Source organism: Lacerta agilis, chromosome 2, assembly GCF_009819535.1.
Source record: "Lacerta agilis isolate rLacAgi1 chromosome 2, rLacAgi1.pri, whole genome shotgun sequence".
In the NCBI taxonomy this organism is placed as follows: domain Eukaryota; kingdom Metazoa; phylum Chordata; class Lepidosauria; order Squamata; family Lacertidae; genus Lacerta; species Lacerta agilis.
In genome coordinates this window covers 67,746,018-67,766,519 of record NC_046313.1, presented here as the reverse complement: position 1 = coordinate 67,766,519, position 20,502 = coordinate 67,746,018, and the positions used below count along the sequence as shown (strand labels likewise).

Sequence of the window (20,502 nt, the reverse complement as noted above, 5' to 3'; positions counted from 1 at the left end):
TGATCACTAATCAGACTTAGCATAAAAATGCATCATTATCCAGTCATTGTGATAGGTCAGCACAATATGGCAGTCTGCAGTCTAAATGCCTGTTGGATTTCTGTGATTCTCTGCTGATAGGAGCAATTGCATTTGTTATCATTGGCAAAATCATAGTGAAGACATATACTGGGTGGGTGCAAGAGTACGAAGAGGGTTCTTAATACAGAGCAGAAAACGGTGCATGGCAGTTGCAGAAAACTGAACAGTAATAATGCTATCTGCCTTTCAAAAGAAGCTGTAAATACAGTACAGTGTAAAACTGATTTTGATAGTTTATTTTCAGATAGCTTTTCCTGTGTTAATTTCAATTGTAATGTTTCGGTGAATGATTCTGAAAAATTGGAAGGCGACATAACATTTACATGAGCAAATTACGTGGGAGTTAAGAATATTACTTCTCTAGAAAGAAGCTTCCATGCTTCTTGTTCCTTTTTCACTCCAATTTCTTTCCTGAATATGAATCAGACATTCAGCTGCTGAGACTGTGTGGTTGTCTAACGCAGTGATATGACCACAATTTTCAGGTGGGAAATTACTTGCTTGAAAGTGCCCCCCCCCCATTTTATACCACAACAGAATGTGTACAGCTTTTTCATACAGAGGCGTTTTCAATCAAATGTGAGAAAACCGTACCATTTAAGGATCCGGAATCTGGATTTGCCCTCAGTTTGAACGGTAGAGGAAGGCAAATAAGCCTCAAGGGTAATGCTTGATGTAAATGTAACTTTAGGGAAGTGATTTTTAAAAACACTTTCTACCTTTAGAATATATCATTTTTATTAATAACAGCATCAATGGCCCAGCCCCCTTTAGATAACTTTGTTGCCATAGGGAGATAATGGTAATGGATGTAAAGGGAAGAGCCAGTGTGGTGTAGTGGGGAACCGGGTTCGTGTCTTCGCTCCTCCACCTGCAGCTGCTGGGTGACCTTGGGCTAGTCACACTTCTCTGAAGTCTCTCAGCCTCACTCACCTCACAGAGTGTTTGTTGTGGGGGAGGAAGGGAAAGGAGAATGTTAGCCGCTTTGAGACTCCTTCGGGTAGTGATAAAGCGGGATGTTGTTGTTGTTGTTCAGTCGTTCAGTCGTGTCCGACTCTTCGTGACCCCATGGACCAGAGCACGCCAGGCACGCCTATCCTCCACTGCCTCCCGCAGTCTGGCCAAACTCATGCCAGTAGCTTCGAGAATACTGTCCAACCATCTCATCCTTTGTCGTCCCCTTCTCCTTGTGCCCTCCATCTTTCCCAACATCAGGGTCTTTTCCAGGGAGTCTTCTCTTCTCATGAGGTGGCCAAAGTACTGGAGCCTCAACTTCAGGATCTGTCCTTCTAGTGAGCACTCAGGGCCGATTTCCTTGAGAATGGATAGGTTTGATCTTCTTGCAGTCCATGGGACTCTCAAGAGTCTCCTCCAGCACCATAATTCAAAAGCATCAATTCTTCGGCGATCAGCCTTCTTGATGGTCCAGCTCTCACTTCCGTACATTACTACTGGGAAAACCATAGCTTTAACTATACGGACCTTTGTTGGCAAGGTGATGTCTTTGCTTTTTAAGATGCTGTCTAGGTTTGTCATTGCTTTTCTCCCAAGAAGCAGGCGTCTTCTAATTTCGTGACTGCTGTCACCATCTGCAGTGATCATGGAACCCAAGAAAGTGAAATCTCTCACTGCCTCCATTTCTTCCCCTTCTATCTGCCAGGAGGTGATGGGACCAGTGGCCATGATCTTAGTTTTTTTGATGTTGAGCTTCAGACCATATTTTGCGCTTTCCTCTTTCACCCTCATTAAAAGGTTCTTCAATTCCTCCTCACTTTCTGCCATCAAGGTTGTATCATCAGCATATCTGAGGTTGTTGATATTTTTTCCGGCAATCTTAATTCCGGTTTTGGATTCATCCAGCCCAGCCTTTCGCATGATGAATTCTGCATATAAGTTAAATAAGCAGGGAGACAATATACAGCCATGTCGTACTCCTTTCCCAATTTTGAACCAATCAGTTATTCCATATCCAGTTCTAACTGTAGCTTCTTGTCCCACATACAGATTTCTCAGGAGACGGATGAGGTGATCAGGCACTCCCATTTCTTTAAGAGCTTTCCATAGTTTGCTGTGGTCGACACAGTCAAATGCTTTTGCGTAGTCAATGAAGCAGAAGTAGATGTTTTTCTGGAACTCTCTAGCTTTCTCCATAATCCAGCGCATGTTTGCAATTTGGTCTCTGGTTCCTCTGCCCCTTCGAAATCCAGCTTGCACTTCTGGGAGTTCTCGGTCCACGTACTGCTTAAGCCTGCCTTGTAGAATTTTAAGCATAACCTTGCTAGCGTGTGAAATGAGTGCAATTGTGCGGTAGTTAGAGCATTCTTTGGCACTGCCCTTCTTTGGGATTGGGATGTAAATTGATCTTCTCCAATCCTCTGGCCACTGCTGAGTTTTCCAAACTTGTTGGCATATTGAGTGTAGCACCTTAACAGCATCATCTTTTAGGATTTTAAATAGTTCAGCTGGAATATCATCACTTCCACTGGCCTTGTTGTTAGCAAGGCTTTCTAAGGCCCATTTGACTTCACTCTCCAGGATGTCTGGCTCAAGGTCAGCAACCACACTACCTGGGGTGTATGAGACCTCTATATCTTTCTGGTATAGTTCCTCTGTGTATTCTTGCCACCTCTTCTTGATGTCTTCTGCTTCTGTTAGGTCCTTTCCACTTTTGTCCTTAATTGTGGTAATCTTTGTACGAAATGTTCCTTTCATATCTCCAATTTTCTTGAACAGATCTCTGGTTTTTCCCATTCTGTTATTTTCCTCTATTTCTTGGCATTGCTCGTTTAGAAAGGCCCTCTTGTCTCTCCTTGCTATTCTTTGGAAATCTGCATTCAATTTCCTGTATCTTTCACTATCTCCCTCGCATTTTGCTTGCCTTCTCTCCCCCGCTATTTTTAAGGCCTCATTGGACAGCCACTTTGCTTTCTTGCATTTCTTTTTCATTGGGATAGTTTTCGTTGCTGCCTCCTGTATAATGTTACGAGCCTCCATCCACAGTTCTTCAGGCACTCTATCCACCAAATCTAAGTCCTTAAACCTGTTTTTCACTCCAACTGTGTATTCATAAGGAATTTGATTTAGATTGTATCTTACTGGCCCAGTGGTTTTTCCTACTTTCTTCAGTTTAAGCTGGAATTTTGCTATAAGAAGCTGATGATCAGAGCCACAGTCAGCTCCAGGTCTTGTTTTTGCTGAGTGTATAGAGCTTCTCCATCTTTGGCTGCAGAGAATATAGTCAATCTGATTTCGATGTTGCCCATCTGGTGATGTCCATGTGTAGAGTCGTCTCTTGTGTTGTTGGAAAAGAGTGTTTGTGATGACCAGCTTGTTCTCTTGACAGAACTCTATTAGCCTTTGCCCTGCTTCATTTTGAACTCCAAGGCCAAACTTGCCAGTTGTTCCTTTTATCTCTTGACTCCCTACTTTAGCATTCCAATCCCCTATAATGAGAAGAACATCCTTCTTTGGTGTCATTTCTATAAGGTGTTGTAAGTCTTCATAGAATTGGTCAATTTCAGTTTCTTCAGCACTGGAAGTTGGTGCATAAACTTGGATTACTGTGATGTTAAAAGGACTGCCTTGGATTCGTATCGAGATCAATCTATCATTTTTGAAATTGCATCCCAGTACAGCTTTCGCCACTCTTTTGTTGACTATGAGGGCCACTCCATTTCTTTTACGGGAATCCTGCCCGCTGTAGTAGATATGATAGTCATCTGAACTGAATTCGCCCATTCCCGTCCATTTCAGTTCACTGATGCCTAGGATGTCAATGTTTATTCTTGCCATCTCATTTTTGACCACATCCAGCTTACCAAGGTTCATGGTTCTTACATTCCAGGTTCCTATGCAATACTTTTCTTTACAACATTGGACTTTCCTTTCGCTTCCAGGCATATCCACAACTGAGCGACCTTTCGGCTTTGGCCCAGCCGCTTCATCAGCTCTGAATCTACTTGTACTTGTCCTCCGCTCTTCCCCAGTAGCATGTTGGACGCCTTCCGACCTGAGGGGCTCATCTTCCAGCGTCATATCTTTTATATGCCTGTTGTCTTTGTCCATGGAGTTTGTCCATAAAGCGGGATATCAAATCCAAACTCTTCTTCTTCTTCTTCTTCTTCTTCTTCTTCTTCTTCTTCTTCTTCTTCTCTCCTGTGTGTTTAGGGCTGGAATTATGTGCACTCCTACTTGAGAGGAACAGCCTTGATAAACTCAATAGGATTTACTTCAGAGTAAATATGCATAGAATTGGGATTGTAAACATGAGCTGACTTTGAGCATATAGCTCCTTAATTGAAACTATAAATAACACATCTTGTCTGGGGGATACACTTTAGTCTGTGGGCCTGTGTTCCTCAGGCCATGGATTTGCTTTGTGAGTGATAAGATGCATTATAAATCTGAACACAAGATAAGTTTAAATCTGCAATGGATGGAATTTGGTGTCGTTCAGTTAAAACTGTTCCATCTGCACAAACATTTCAGCTTGCCAGGTGGAATGATCCCTTCCCTGTGCTGTCCCAGGGTTCTCCTGACCTCCCCAGAGCCAATTTGGGGAAAGGGGGGGAGCCCCATTGTACAAGAACCCTGATAGGGTTCATTAGGTGTGATTCCTACCAATGTGCTATTAAATGAATCAGTTCCATATGTACATGTGTTGGCTATTGTGTACAGGGTTGACTGATCCATACGAGAGCCCTGGAGTGTTCACTGAAAATGAGACCCATCAGGGTTTTCCTGAAATATTTCTGTCTGGCACCAGCAAGCAGCTGTGCCTCTTTACCATCCAGTGTGCCCACGTCCAATCTGCCTCTTCTTCCTGTAGCCCGTCTTCTTCCACCTTGGCCAACTAGAAAAGGACTGTTCCTCTAGAAAGAAGCTTGGAGAGTGGCAACTGTGTCTCAAAGTCTTTTACTTTGGGGTCTCCCTGCACTAGAGTTCATGGTATAGAGACCATTTACCGGTATTTATTTTAAGTTTTGTTTGCAGTTGTGTTAGTGTTTCTTAACTGAAGCTGATAAGGCCTATTTTAAAATGCATTTTTTTTTATACATTTGTAAGATATATTTTGTAGTAGTAATTATAGACCGTTAGTGATTTCTAATGTTCATTCATCAGCCAGTCATCTCTTAAAGCCAGTTAAAAAATAAATAAACAAATAAACAAACAAATAAATAACCTACAGCAACCCATCATCGATTTGTTCTCATAGTTTGGACAGCTTCTCTGTACTAGTGAACAAACTAATGGAGTGGGAAGGAAAACCAAGAAGGAAAGCATTCTCCAATAATACCATTCCCTGTGTTTGGGGTTGTAGGCCTTGTCTTGCAAACATTTTAATAAAGCTTTCCTGCAACTATTTTCTGTCCTCTTCTTCTGGTTTGGGGCAGGCATCTTTTGGTGGTACAGTAAATATTTTCATGAAGTGTGGTCTTTAAAAGCCTTTTGTCCTATGCGTTTCAAAACCAGTTGAGTATGGTGAAGAGTTAGCTTTTCCACTGGACTCATATTGCAACTGTCTTACCCCTGGTTCTGCTATTCTTGTTTCTGGCACTTGTTTCCTGGGGGGAAAGCACAACTGCTCTTAACAGCTTCTTCCAAAGGTCAGACCAATGAGTTCCAGAATGAAATGGTTGTCTGAAATGGGGAATAGGAGAACGGTGACCTTGTGGGTCAATATGACTTGCGCTCAGCTGGTTTGTATTAGGAGGATGTTCTCCTTTGTTGTACAAAACCTACTGATTTGTGGGCAACCTCAGGTTTCTGTCATTCTCTCTGGTCAGAAATGGCAAGTTCACTGTTCATTTGTGTTGGCTGTATCTTCTTGTTCTTTCATTTTGATTATCTTCTTGCTTGGCCACCCGTGAATGAGCATGTGACACTTAGCACCTGGAAATGGACCAGGCAGTCTTAGCTGACCAGGATCCAGGGCTTCTATTTGTGCTCTGCTTGGATGGAACCGGACGGTCATTTGTGGAATGCTGTTGCTTGCAAATTCCTGTGATTGAATAAGTTTCATGCATCGTCATTCCTCTCACTGGAAGACCTGCTAGCTTGGTGAGAGGGTACAGTTTGCCCGAAGGCTGAGTTTTAATAATCAAGGGTGGAAAGCAACATCCTTGGGGAAGCGACTTCTATAACATACCTGTTTTCTAGCAAATGCTAGCAAATTAATGTCACAGCCAAACAAAACCTGACAGATTGAGTCCAAATGAAAAAAAAACTTTGATCTTTTCGCTGGAAATGTTAGGAAGTTTGCTCGCTTTTGTTTTCCTGCAACAGGCATTGCATAGACTGGCCTTCCCTAAGATGGAGGCCTCCAGCTCTTTTGCGCTTCAACTCCCATCAGTCCGAGCCAGCACTGCTGGTGATTGTAGCGCAAAAACATCTGGAGAGCACCAGGTTGGGGAAGGCTGGTGTCAGACAAGGCCTGCAAGTTAATAGTGGTCAGCTCCTGTGGCATGGCCTTTGGGAACAGTGGGCAGCCTTGTCCAGTGGGATTCCCCTCTTCTCTTCCTGTCATGTGTCCTCTGCACCATCTGCTCTGGAATGTTGGGGAAATCCCTGAGCACATTCTGGAGAATGCAGGGAGAGGAGAGGGGAGAACGTTCCTTAGCACAAGGAGGAATTCTGCTGAAGGTAATGATCTGCTTTAAAGCTATGTTGAATACAACCCAGTGTCTCTCTACCACAAGCACAGTATATACCGGTATATTACCATTTTGTTTTTGTGTTAGACACTATTCTCTCCTGTTTTGCTTTAAGCTGTTAATTATTTTTTTGTTTTGTTTTACATTATGATGTCTGGATTTATGTTATGCACTTGTTGACATTAAGGCTATTTTTAATTGTTCTTAATATGGTTTTTTTAATGTTGTATTTATTATTATTTTTCATTTATGAGCCGCTTTGGGCACAATTTTGTGGTAAAGTGGCATACAAATAAGCCGGCAGTGACTTTTCCACCCACAAAATGGCATGCAAAGTGGCTCACGGTATATAAAATGAAGGGCAAGAATAACAGTTAAAAAAAACCAAACACATGTTGGAAGCAACCCCACTCCTTGTACCAGTCAGTTTGACAGCAGGATGCCTGTGGGAGCATCTGGTGACCTTTGGCCTTGGGAGGGGTGAGGAGATTGCCGCTGGGGTGTCTAACCAAGATTAGCGACAATTGCTGTTCTTGAAAGGACTGGAGCAGCTGTGGTTCTGTGCTGGCCCCACTAGCAAGCCAGCTGGCTTGATCTTCAGAGCTGACACAGTGCGGTGGATAGTGTCTGCAGCATGTCCTCTGCTCATTATTTTGTATTGTGACAGGCACCAGTACTACCCATAGATGCTGCCTGGGGAAGAGAGCACGGGTTCTCGCAAGCCAGCTCTTCATTTATTAAATGTAGTGTTAATTGTTTCAGTGCTTGCTGCCTGAGAGACAGCTCTTGGTGCCCTCCGCCCCCACCCACCCCAACCAGGAGAGAGTGACTGCAGGAAATCCTCTGATGTTTATTCCTATGCAAAGGTATCACCACACTCACTCACTCACTTGCAATAACAGGTGAAAGCATGGGAAGCTCTTGTTGTCTAAGGCAAAGGCATGCTATGAATGACGGTATCCTGCATTTGGTATTACCGTAGTTTGTTTCCTAGGCCTGCCAAAATCTTTCCACTTCTGTGCAGCTAGGTCATCCATTCCACTGGACAGGTCTAGGCAAAAATGAGTACAAATTTTGGGGAGCTGTCCCAAGGGGGAAACAACTCCTCTCCTTAGTGAATAATCTTCCTGAGTTTAAAGAGTATTTTTTCCTCTCCAGATCATTGCAGAGTTGGCTCTTGAAGACCTTGTCAGCCTCTGAATAGCATGCTCAGATGCTTCTTACAGCTTGGGTGGCCAGGAAGACCCAAGCCAAGAATAAGAACATATGAGTTCCTCTTTTCAAAAAGTCAAAAGAAGGTCCCTTTTCATTGGTAGGCATAAATCACATGGCTGAGGGGAATGGATGACCTCACATCCTCTCTTCCATAAGAATCCCTTGGTGTTGGGATGATTCATAAATTGGATCATGTTGGGGAAAGGCATGCATATTTCAAATTCAGTGAGGTTACTATTGTCCACAGTAGCCCAGGGAGGAACTAGTTTAACATGCATGCCTTCCTCAAAGGAGTGTATCAGATAATACTGCCCTGGCAGAGAACCTCCAGTTACCATGCTGTTGGTGCTCATGTGCGTTAGTGTTACTGGGAAATGGACTAAAATAACACACCTTTTCCTACCAACAACAGGTTTTGAGCACAGCCAAGGGCTATGATCTAGTTTGACAGTTTTGAACCCATTGCAAACACTGACCATATGTTTAATAATAATAATGTCCAGGATAAAAACTGCTTTGTATCAAAAACCGGAAATTTGGAGATTGCAAATAAGGAATCATAATTAGTTCTAACACTTGAATCGACTCACAGAGTTCAACTTATTTTAAAAGAAGAATTTGAGGAATTCTTCAATTTACCCTTGCCACCTCTTCCCAGTGCATTATCTATCCGGCCCGTGTTTTCATCTCTGCAAAGCAAGGGTTAATCTGAAGCATAAATCCCCCTAATTTCTCTTGTGTCTCTGGGCTGTATAGCCAGGCTGCAGCTACTGAGGTTGTCTGAAAGCTTTCTGTTTAATGTTGAGTTCTCATGTGCTGGGCTTTCAGCTCTAAGCCTATTTCCACGGCTGAATGTTAACCCCCAGGGAACAATGCACACTGTGTCGTTGTGCGCTGGTCCTTGTCGCCGCATGTGCTTGTGGGTGCTGGAACGAATTGTCTTCAACAATCCGATTTGTTTGGGGGTTTGGCTGGCAATTGTAAGTGACTGAAGACAAGCAGCATGACTTGCTCATAGACCGAAAGCAGGGCTGATGGTAGTGAAACCTGGACATTTTTACACTGTTGGCAAGTGGGAATTCTGGTTCAACTTCATGCTTCGTGTTGCAAAATGGTACCATGAAATATTTGGAAAGTTGTGCTTGCTGAAGTTGAAATTTGTCACTAGGCTGCCAAAGCATTTCCTCCATCAAGTTTAGAAGTAATTAACTGCAACTAAACCAGCTGGATTACATACTTCCCTGTCTGAGGGGCTGGGATTGAGAGATCTTGTGAAGCTTCTGAACAGCTGTGCCATTGCAAACACCAGCTTGCAGATCTGAGCTCGTTAGTGAACGTGTTAATAGGATGCACAGTAAGAAGATCCCTCCTGCTAATAGTGAGGCTTAACTGGGGCAGAGAGTGACCCCCCACAGAGCTTTAACGATCCGTACATAATGTATGATTGTGTGGATGGATCTTAGTGAAGAAACCTTATCTGCTTTTCCAGATTTTCTTCTCTGAAGGCATCTTAAGAATTTTATAGTTGCACAGGCTACATGGGACAGAGCGGCGGGTAATTGGCCCAGGTCTTTCCCCCGTCATCTTGTGGCATTCTGCTGTATGAGACCAATTTTCCTGTAATTACTGTGGGCATCAGTCCATGTCTGCATTCATGCCTTTTTAAAGTGTGTGTGTGTGTGTGTGTGTGTGTGTTTCATCATGGGGGACTTTGTCAAAAGCCTTACTGAAAGTACGCTTTGATAGTGTACTTTTTATACATACCTACTCAGAAGTGAGACCCATTGAGTTTAATGGGATTTACTCCCACCTGTATATAGGATTGCAGCCTAAGTGGCCTGCATGAATGCATAGCCCCTATGAAAGAGTACTTGCAGCTGATCATGTATCAATCACCATTTTGTCATGTGACTACCTCATTAGAGCTCCTTTTTGTCCTTAAGGCATTGAGTGTTGCTCACACTGTCTGTGCTATGTGTACGTTGATTCACCAGTTCCTAAAGTTGTGAGTCCTTATTGTAAAAACTTATCACCTTCTGACCTCTGACACCTTGTGGTTGGATTGAAGTTAAGATCTCATTCCTTTCTCCACTTCCACAAGGGCTTGGCATTTTTAATGAGAAATAGAGAATGCGAATATTCAGGCCTGATCATAAAAAACTATTAGATTGAAAGCAGCTTGCCAAAACCTTTGTGCCAGATGGGACGTCACTTTTGGTACAGGGTGCAGATTTGTGACCTTTCTCCCTCTTGGATGAGAAGTGGAATTGCTAATACAGTAGCTATACCGTATTTTAGAAATGGTTACGTATGGACAAGGCAAATCCCTTGAGCTTCTACATGCTCTTCTCAGACATACATAGGCGCTTGGCATTTCCATTTGTGATATTTTTCTCTGCATCAGTAACCACTAGATTTCATAAAAGTCAGGATCCTGGAAAAATTGTTTTGCATTGCTAGAAAGAGCATTTTGTTACATTTCTTAATGGAGGGCTGTTTTCTTAAAAGCTTTGTGCCTGTTTAATGCAGCTCTACAAATAATTCTTTACAAGCCTACAAAAGTATTCACTAGCTGGTCTGCCCAGAGGTTGCTGCTTTTTGCTACGCTAGTGACCTAAAAGGATTAAAAACAACAACAACAACAACAACAACCACACATCTTAATTCTTTCCTGTAAAACAACTTTTCTTCCTGGTTACTTGGAAGTGATTTGTAACTTGCCACTAGGTACAGTGGTTCGAGTGTTGGACCAAGACTTGGGAGAACAGGATTCAAACCCGCACACAGGCATGAAGCTCACTGGGTGGCCTTGAGCCAGTCGCTGTCTTTTCTCAGCCCAACCTACCTCACAGGGTTGTTGTGGGGGTAAAATGAGGAGGGCGGAAACCGTGTACGCCACCTTGAGCTCCACTTGGAGGGAAAAGGTGGGATATAAATGGAATCAATAATATAAATCAATAAAATGCTTACAAGCCTGTGTCTAATCTTTCACGGGCCATCTATATATTTGTTAGAGTTGCAGTTTATCTTGCTACTTCTGCTTTCTCTTATGTATTAAATCTTCTGGCTCTTGAGGAACGTGGCTTCAAGCCAGATGGCATGAAACCTACCTGACGCTGCTGAAAGCAAATCTGTGCTGCTGTCTCTTTCTGTTTTTCTAGGGGTGGAGGAAACTCTAGCACTGCGTATCCCCCCCCCCCAAGCAGATGATTGTTTGCTGGCCGCCACCAGGCCCTGCTGCCTGCACCAAAGCCAAAGCAGCTCTGAGCAGCACATGTAGCCCTACCTGATGGCTGAGCCTCAGATTTCTGCAGCCTTTGGTGTTGTTGATTATGAGATATTGATACCATGGTGAAGAATCTGGCAGGCATCTACAGAACTGCTCTTGGGTGCCTGCGTGAACTTGGCAGGAATACAAATATTTATCATCTCCCCAGAGACTTTCTCTATCAGTCTCATGAAGTTTCACACTATTTGGCGTGCGTAGGGTCACTGGAAAGTCTCACGAGGAGACAGCATGTTCAGTACCACACGTAGCTCTGTGCTTTTCATCTGTTTTAAGTCCTTTAGTCTTGGTTGTTACTCAGGGTTTAGCCAAGGTGGGGACTGGCTGGATCAGGTTTTTTTTTTTATATATAAATCAGATCTGCTGATAGTCACCAGATCTGTGGGATTAGGGATTTCCACTGTTGAAATCCATCCTCTCTGATGTGCAGCATGTAATGCATTTTGTATTTCAGAAATGGATGTGGTGTTCATACTGTGCAGTTAAGTCCAGGAAACTACCTTGGCATTCTTGGTGGCTGTCTCTCATAGTGGATCTCCTGTCCTGAAACTGTGTGCTTTTCCATTTTTGCTTTTTTGGAGCTTCGTAAGATAGTGGAAGCAGGACTAAGGGAATGGCATTTTGCTGTAGTTGTTGCACCACTCCTGTCTTTTGCAAATTTATTTCACTCCACTCCCCCCCCCCCCCGGTTTGGCAACCATGTCACCATTGTGAACCCTAACTTAAACTAATCCAGGTAACTCTCCTAAACTAAGTGGAAACCCCGGTTTAAAACTAGGTTCTCAGAACAAGCCTGCCAAGGCTGGCAATTATCAGATCTAATGCTGAAACTGAGTGCAGGAGGCTGGGGGAGTGGGGATTATACACTTAAATCATGCCAGAGCCAAAGGCCTGTATCTTACAAGTCTTCTTTATTTTCTACAGGTGCAGGAGAGTCTGGGAAGAGCACAATCGTAAAACAGATGAAGTAAGCATTCTTCTTTGTTCAAATATTGTAGGAGTTCTCTATGTTATGTTCACCGCTTTGTTCTAGTGGTATTTCAGTGGCTGCGCCCTGCATTCTTAAACCTTAAAGAAATGGTAAGGGTCATAATTAGCTGGTGGCCAACTGTAGCTTTGCACCATGGATGAGAAACCTGCGGCCCTCCAGATGAGGCTACAGCTCCCATCATTCCTGACCAGTGACCATGTTGACTGTGGGATGATGGGAGTTGTAGTCGAACAACTTCTGGAAGGTCACAAGTTTCCCATTCCTATGTGTACACCCACACCCACACTCTCTCTCTCACACACCAGAATAGACACAGATTTTTGCTGTGCTTACATAGTACCATTTACTTCTTTCTTTCCATGTTGGAATTATATTTTGCCTGATGCAGTCTTATTTTTCTATAGAACAGAGAGAGCAGTGGAAAGCAAGGAGCCACTCTTAAAAATCAGTAGCAGCTACAATGTGATCTTTAATTGTAGCGTATTGTTGTTGCTGCTGCTGCTGTTAAATATTTATTTATACCTCACCTTTTTCCTTGACAGGGGTCAAGGCAACCTACAAATAAAAACAAGAGCCACTAAAAACATAGAAAAAACAAACAATTAATCATGAATAGAATTAACATTATATACATGTATACAGTCTGTTGAAAACATACAAACATTACAATAAAAACAGCACCAGCCCTTTAATTAAAAGCAGCCATTTCCCAAAAGCCTGTTGGAACAAGAAGGTGATGGAAGGACACTTTTAGTAGCAGCAGCAGTACAGAATCCTTGTTGCATTTCCATTCAGCCTTTACCAGCTTTCTATCATAGCACTTATTCTCCATAAGATCACGAGGTGAGAAAACAAAACGTACTTGCTGCCGTTTAGATTGTGCCTAATTTTGGATATGTGGCACAAACTCCTCAACCTGCCGTATTTTGAGAAATATGTGAACTTTTCAAAGTGCAAATGTAAATCTCCTGGTAGTTGAAGGGCAAGCTGCCTTTTAATATTTCAGGTAGGTGGAGATATTTTAAAAAATGCATATATCCACATATCTGAATGCCTCCTCCCACATTGACTTGTCTGGGTGTTAAGATCTGCTTAGGAGACCCTGTTGACAGTGGAGAGGCAGCCAACATAGAGAGCTTTGAATTCTGCCCCCTACTGTCTTATCCTATAAACCTGGATTCCAGTTGGAACAGTTCCAGCAAGTAGGAAATAAAAGCATTAAGCCAAGGGAGAGATTACCCTTTCAGCCAACTCTCTGGGTGTTCTTGGGCATTTTCTAAAACATTTCTCTGGCTGCGGAAAGAATAATTATTCCTTTGGCTGTCCATATAGATTAGCAAGAGACAACCCCTAATTTAAACACACACACACACCTCACTGTATATGTACAATGCCAGCATGTTGGGTCTTTGGCCTTTAGTAGTTACTGGAATTTCAAAAAGATAAACAGTCATCTGAACTGTTACATTTAGAACGAACATTTCAATTTATATTGTCTGCTTCTGTTGGTCGTGGCTGGCAGAGGAATGAGACTTAAGTCTATTAAGCTGGCCTCCTGTCATGGAATTGCGCTCAGAATAGAGCAAGATGAGCTGAGAAGTTGTCTTTTCTATCGCGCTGGGTTTTGCCGGTTTGAAGCATTTCTATGATGCTCATCACAGCAGTATCCTAGAGCTGAGCCGGGCCAGTTGCAACTGGCCCCATTTCCCCGAGTAGATTCAGGCTTTGAACAATGTGGCCAGTTAGAAACTTTCTCTTTCACGCTGATTGAATTGAATTGTTGCCTCTGGCTAAATCGACAAGCAGATGGTCTATTTCTCAGCTGGTGTGCCTTTCAGAGCCTTCCTAGCAGCAGTGCAGCCACAGCAGACCACAAGTCAATTTCAGCTCTGCTATTAGGAAAATAGCCCAGGGAGGCAAAAGCTTGATCTCAATCTGCTGCTATTGTGAAGCCTGGGTTCCTAGCCTGGACTTGTGTGATTGCCATAGTTGATTGTTTTCTGGCTGAGAGAGAGCTGCTCTCTTATTGCTGCTGCTGCTGTTGCTGCTCACAGCTGTATTCCCATATTTCGGTTAGTTGTGTCCAGGGCAGCTGGACAACAGCAATAAATACCAAAATAATCAAATTCAGTAATAAAAAGCAATAAATATAAAGTGAAGTTAAAACACAGCAAAGGAGCAGATGAAATACTAATAAAACAGTACAAATGGTGGTAGAAACAATATGCTAGAAAGAAAGAAAAATATTTATCTCGCATGGTTAACGCCTGTCTGAACATAGGGGTTTCCATACTACTGCGAAAAGCCATCAATGGAGGGGCAAGGCAGACATTTCTAGGGAGTGTATTTAATCTGGGAGCAGCCACGGAAAATGCCCCCCCCCATCCCTATCCCCATCCCCATGAAGCGATACTCAGAAATTGGCTGGCACATGTGGTTTTTTTTTTTTGTAAGATATTTACCATTGAGCAGGCATTCCTTCAGTTATCCTGTTCCTAAGCTTAGAGCTATTTAGGTCACAAACAGCAATTTTAGTTGTGTGTGGAAATGAACCAGAAACTAGTGTAGCTGTTTTAAGAAGGAAATTACACAATCTGGTTAACTGTCTGGCTTCCGCATTCTGCACCAGCTGAAGTTTCTGGACACTTCAGAGGCAGTTACCGTAGCTCTCTAGATGGTTAGAGTGGGTGTGGTAAGCAAGAGCCATTATCACATTTCAGGGGACACTTTCCATCCAAGGAAAAGCATTTGAGGAGGTTTGGAGCAGGGCCAGTGAGAGGTTTTGCCTGCAGACATGTCCCACGAAGCGTCCTCTGAGACTCAGGACACTTCTCCTAAGCCTGGGGTTCCCAACCCCTAACTTAACAGTGTAGTTGCCTCTCTGGTTCTATTAGTGAGACATTTCAGATAACCTGATTGCATTATTTGGTCATCACTGCCCTCTCCCACAAATAGGGGAAAGTAACCCCCAGAACCCACCCAGACGCTTCTACAAATTGAAGGCAAAGCAAGTTTCTGAAATGGGTTGAGTTAGGAATTTGTCACGTAAAGGGAATGTGTCCTTCAGCATATTCTGAATGTAACTGAATTTTTCCTTCTCGCCACCTGCTCCTATGCTGTAGTATTGTCGCATGGGGCACCCACTGCTAATGACTTCTTTTAGCAAAAATATTTTATGAGAAGGAATGCAGCAAAAATTTGAAATCCATTGCAGGCCTCCTGCATTTGACATGCTGACATTATGGATTGTTCTCTGTTCTCTTCTTTTCCAGGATTATCCATGAGGATGGATACTCAGAAGAGGAGTGCCGACAGTACAAAGCAGTGGTTTACAGCAACACCATTCAGTCCATAATGGCTATCATCAAAGCGATGGGGAACCTGCAGATCGACTTTGGGGACCCTGCCAGAGCAGTGAGTTTCTTTCCCTCCCTCCTTGTTGCTGCCTCTCTCTAATCATATTAGTAGACCTCAAAATCCTTCCTGACATCTTCACCCAGTACTAAAAGTGTGCTTGTTCCCTTCAAATGGGACGTCCCAGGGGTCCTGAGGTATGGGGCATTCGTCCCCATCATCCCTCTCCTCTGTCTTTTTTTAAAAAATCAGATCAGAGAATTAGTCAGAAGACACTTACTGTGCATACACGAGTTGACTGCTTCATTTGTGTTGCAGAATTTGACTTTTCACGCCCAGACATAGAACTTGGGTGACTTTGATGCAAAGTCCTCTGACAGTGTGCCAACACTTTGTTAACGTCTTGACTGAAGCGTATCGGTTACAATGAAAAAGTAGTCATGTTAGTCTCTTGCAGCAAGAGCAACGAAGAGTCTTGTGGCACCTTCTAACTCGTTTATTAAGGCTTTTGTGGATTAGACACTACTTCATCAGATGCACAAATTGTCTTATCCTTCATCAGATGCACAAATTGTCTTATCTGAAGAAGTGTGCATGCACACGAAAGCTCATACCAGGAACAAACTCAGTTGGTCTCTAAGGTGCTACTAGAAAGAATTTTCGATTTTGTTTTGTCTTATCCTGAGTTCAGGTATATGGACACATGGTTACGCTCCACCCACCACCACCACCCCTGAAACTTTAGATAACATTTCATGCATCTCATGAAGCTGAAGCTGGTCCACAAAAAAGCTTGTGCCATAATTAACTCATTCATCTTTAAAATGCGACAATACTCTGTTGCTATTCGCATTTGATTGGGTTCATCTGTCTGTGCTGTCAGAATGGCTCAAGTTAGCAGAGCTACAACAGAAACAATGCTGTTAATCAGCAGAAGGGGAAACGTAGCTCGTGTGGACACCTCATAAATAACTATAGATTACAGGTCAGAATGGTGGAAATCTAAAGTGAGCTTGTAACAACAGGCTGTTGGTCATCACCTCAATCCAGGCAGACTCACATTGGGTGCCCTTTTGCATTTATCTTTGTACACGGACCACTTAGTCAGTCTAAAAGCAGCGAAGGGCAGCAACGTAGCTCTTTGTGGTTCTGGACGACTTCCTAAGTATTAATCACAACGTACACAAACAGAAAGCTGTTCATTGTCTGAATTCTGTGTTTTGCTCTCCCAAGCAATTCCCCACAGAATCCCCCTGGATAAGAAATTGTCCATAAACAATATGGAGGAAGGATGTGATGACACATCCTTTGAAAGGGGTGTGTGCGCACACATGATGTAATGTTGCAATTTTGAAAAGGTTATAGCAGTTTGCAACCGACCTGTAACCTAAGCAACTGAGTGGAGCCACGAGCAGCAGAGGGGAGGGGTGGATTCACAGTGTGTTGACTGGAGTAGAAGAAAGGAGATGCTTTGCAATAGGGCTGTGCTGTATATGCAGCTGAACGTTTGTGAGAGGTGGCTGCTGAAAGGGCATTTCTTTTAGCACTCTGTATATAAGGAGCCTTATATACGGATGGTGACAGCATCTTATATAGCAGATGGTGACAGCAGTCACGAAATTAAAAGACGCCTGCTTCTTGGGAGGAAAGCAATGACAAACCCAGACAAGCATCTTAAAAAGCAGAGACATCACCTTGCCGACAAAGGTCCAATATAGTTAAAGCCATGGTTTTCCCAGTAGTGATGTATGGAAGTGAGAGCTGGACCATAAAGAAGACTGATCGCCGAAGAATTGATGCTTTTGAATTATGGTTCTAGAGGAGACTCTTGAGAGTCCCATGGACTGCAAAAAGATCAAACTTATCCATTCTTAAAGAAATCAGCCCTGAGTGCTAACTGGAAGGACAGATCCTGAAGTTGAGGCTCCAGTATTTTGGCCACCTCATGAGAAGAAAAGACTCCCTAGAAAAGACCCTGATGTTGGGAAAGATGGAGGGCACAAGGAGAAGGGGACGACAGAGGATGAGATGGTTGGACAGTGTTCTCAAAGTGACTAGCATGAGTTTGGCCAAACTGCGGGAGGCAGTGAAAGATAGGCGTGCCTGGCGTGCTCTGGTCCATGGGGTCACGGAAGAGTCAGACACGACTGAACGACTGAACAACAATATAAGGAGCCTTGAGAATTGGCTTGAATTCCTCTCTACAGTTGTTCTCAGGTCCAAAAAGGTTGCAAGACTACAGCTCTAGTGTTTCTTCTGAGTATGAAATGTTATATTCTCCCTCACCCCACCCCACCAAAAAACAAACAAACCTGTGGAATCTTGTCACAGTGGAAAACTGTATCTCAGCTCTTCATCAATAGTTTCCTGAGCAGTTTGGATTAAGACTTGCGTGTACAGGGAGAAGAGTAAGCCAAATATTTTAATTGCACACTGCTTGTTTTTTAAAATAATTACAACATCTTCAGAGTTTTTGCAAACCTGCTGAGAGGAACCAGATTTATGCCCATCCAAAAGTGCTTCTGGCTGTTCACTATCAGCAGAAGTGGCATCTGTTTACATAAAATGGACCATACTGTTTGGTTCCTGCTATTCAATGAGGAAGAGCTATTCTGTCCCAGGGTTATTATACTTGGACCAAAAGATGCATTGCGTTCGGAGTACCATATATTTTGCAGGTGGCATCTGCCTTTTTTTCTGAATGAGCTGTTTTGACAAGAGAAACATTTGAAATTATTGCTCCTTGTTTCTGCTTTTAACTTTTGATTCTTAGTGTTTTCTGACCATAGCATTAACGGCATTTGGCACCTTGATGTTTTTGCCAGTTTGTCTTGCTTTTCTGTTTTGTGTCTTTGAGAAGGGAAAGTGGATAGCACCAAATAAATCTCACCTTTCCAGAGTAATCCTGCTCAGGTCCACCCGCTGTCAAGTTACCAGCAAATTCATGTTTCCACTAGGTGTTCCCTAGAGTTTTTGCAACCGAAGATAAGCTGTAATTGTGTTCCTGTATTGACCATCAAATTGTTTACCTGATGTCAGCTTTGTTTAGTGCTGTTAAATCAATAAAGTCTTTAAGCACTGGCTTCTTGCAGAGATGTTGACAGATTCTGCACAGGCAACTGCTTTGCACCTAGGGAATGTTTTACTCCATTGCTCAGCACTAAAGCACACTTCCCTGGGATGGCCCTCTTGGGGGGAGTGTGGGAGTGGAATGTGAGCTTCAGTGTGATGCTCTGGAGATGAGCCAAGGAGAGCTCAAGGGCCTAACCACCTGGGTTTTGTTTCCCCCTGCAGGATGATGCCCGTCAGTTGTTTGCACTCTCTTGCACTGCAGAGGAGCAGGGAATCATGCCAGAGGACTTGTCCAACGTGATCCGGAGGCTGTGGTCAGACAACGGAGTCCAGGCCTGTTTTAATCGTTCCCGAGAGTACCAGCTGAATGACTCTGCTGCATAGTGAGTGACTTTTCCTTGGATATTTTATTTTTGCTGGGGTCAACGTTTAAATAGCATTTGAGCAATGCCATCTTGCTGTGTGTGGGGAACCAGTGTGATATAGGGGGCAAGATGTATCAGACTTGAGTGACCCTCCAAAGACACTCTAATCAGGGCTAAACTAATTAACAGGCCTATGTATGTCTGTTTTAACTGTGGGCAGTTCTGCAAACGTTCTTGCCATAATGGCATTTGTTGTATATTGGCTAAAGTGCTATTTGAAATGAGAAGTGAGTTAATTATGCCTCCAGGATGTATAGCTCTTTGAAGCATGGTGGTAACTGTACTTCCAGCTTTTATTTTGTGTGCTGTCTCATTCCTCTTTGCTTTGGAAAATCCTCCTGCTAGAAGTCCATGTGCATGCATAAAACTCCCTTCCTAGAGTGATGGAAAGCATGGCTGAGCAGAATGGCTGGCTCATGCATGAGATACCTGGGGGCCTTGTTACAGGGGCAAAGCTCATCCACATGGTTCCTGTGGGATTGTTGAGGTTGTGTGTTAAGAGTTGGAGGCATGCACGCTTTTCCAAGATGTGGCCTCAGCCTGCAGCTAACGGAGAAAGGGAACATTCCGTTGATGAAACAGAGAAAGTGGGTGAAATGTTGGCTCTGTGTGGGCCTGTTTTATTTTATTTTTTGTTTTCCAGAAATACTGCTGAGCAGTTCAGACTTTGATTATTTGTTGCCTTTTTACTCATTTGGAATGTCCCACATCTGCCTGCGGAATAGCTATTTAGATTTCGGCATCAAATGCCGTTTTGTGGCATACGAAAACATAAATATTGTGTCAAAACACAGATGGGCCCGCAGAAACGAGGGATGTTAAAATGAAGAGAGCTATCCAGGCTTTCTGAACAATATATGTTTTCTAAGGGAAGAAAATTATGTTTTGAAATGTGCTTACGCAGCTCGTTAACTCTATAATGAGGCGCCTTTGCCAGTCTCGCAGCCATTGTTAAATGTGTCTACAATTCACTTGCTAAGTTAGCTGTGAGCAATCCACTGTCTCCACAATATGCTGGTATTGTTGCCAGCAGACCACCATGCTAACAGTTGGAGGCTTCCATCACATACGTATACTTTGAAGTGTTCTTCTGTTCTGGATGTCATGCTTAATGCGAGCGCTAGAAGAAAACCTACTGGCTTTTTAAGACAAGCCATCTCAGCTGGTGAGGAAAAGTGTCTGTCTTTCCATTTCAGTTGATAAAAAAGAAAGAGAGGAGAGGGGCAGCTGAAAGTGTGTTGGTTTTTCCTCTCAGTTCAGCTTGCATTTCCCAAACACATGCTGTGACACTCTGCTTTCTGCTTGTGAGTAATGTGGTGCTTTTATCCTAGGTCGAAAAGAAAGCCAAGAGGTCTCTTTTCTTGATGCAGGGTCGAGCAGGTCAACTTGTGTGTTTTTGGAGGGGAGTTTTGCAGAATCCCTGAG

The 20,502-nt window shown here is 43.2% G+C and overlaps 1 protein-coding gene across 1 annotated transcript in view; it reads left to right on the top strand.

Moving 5' to 3' along the window:
- Positions 1-20,502, top strand: part of GNAI2 (G protein subunit alpha i2) — a 125,932-nt gene that overhangs the window by 61,031 nt on the left and 44,399 nt on the right. Inside the window, exons 2-4 of the mRNA XM_033140586.1 lie at positions 12,160-12,202; positions 15,499-15,640; positions 18,875-19,035. Coding sequence (XP_032996477.1) covers positions 12,160-12,202; positions 15,499-15,640; positions 18,875-19,035 — 346 coding nt within the window. The remainder of the gene's footprint in view (positions 1-12,159; positions 12,203-15,498; positions 15,641-18,874; positions 19,036-20,502) is intronic.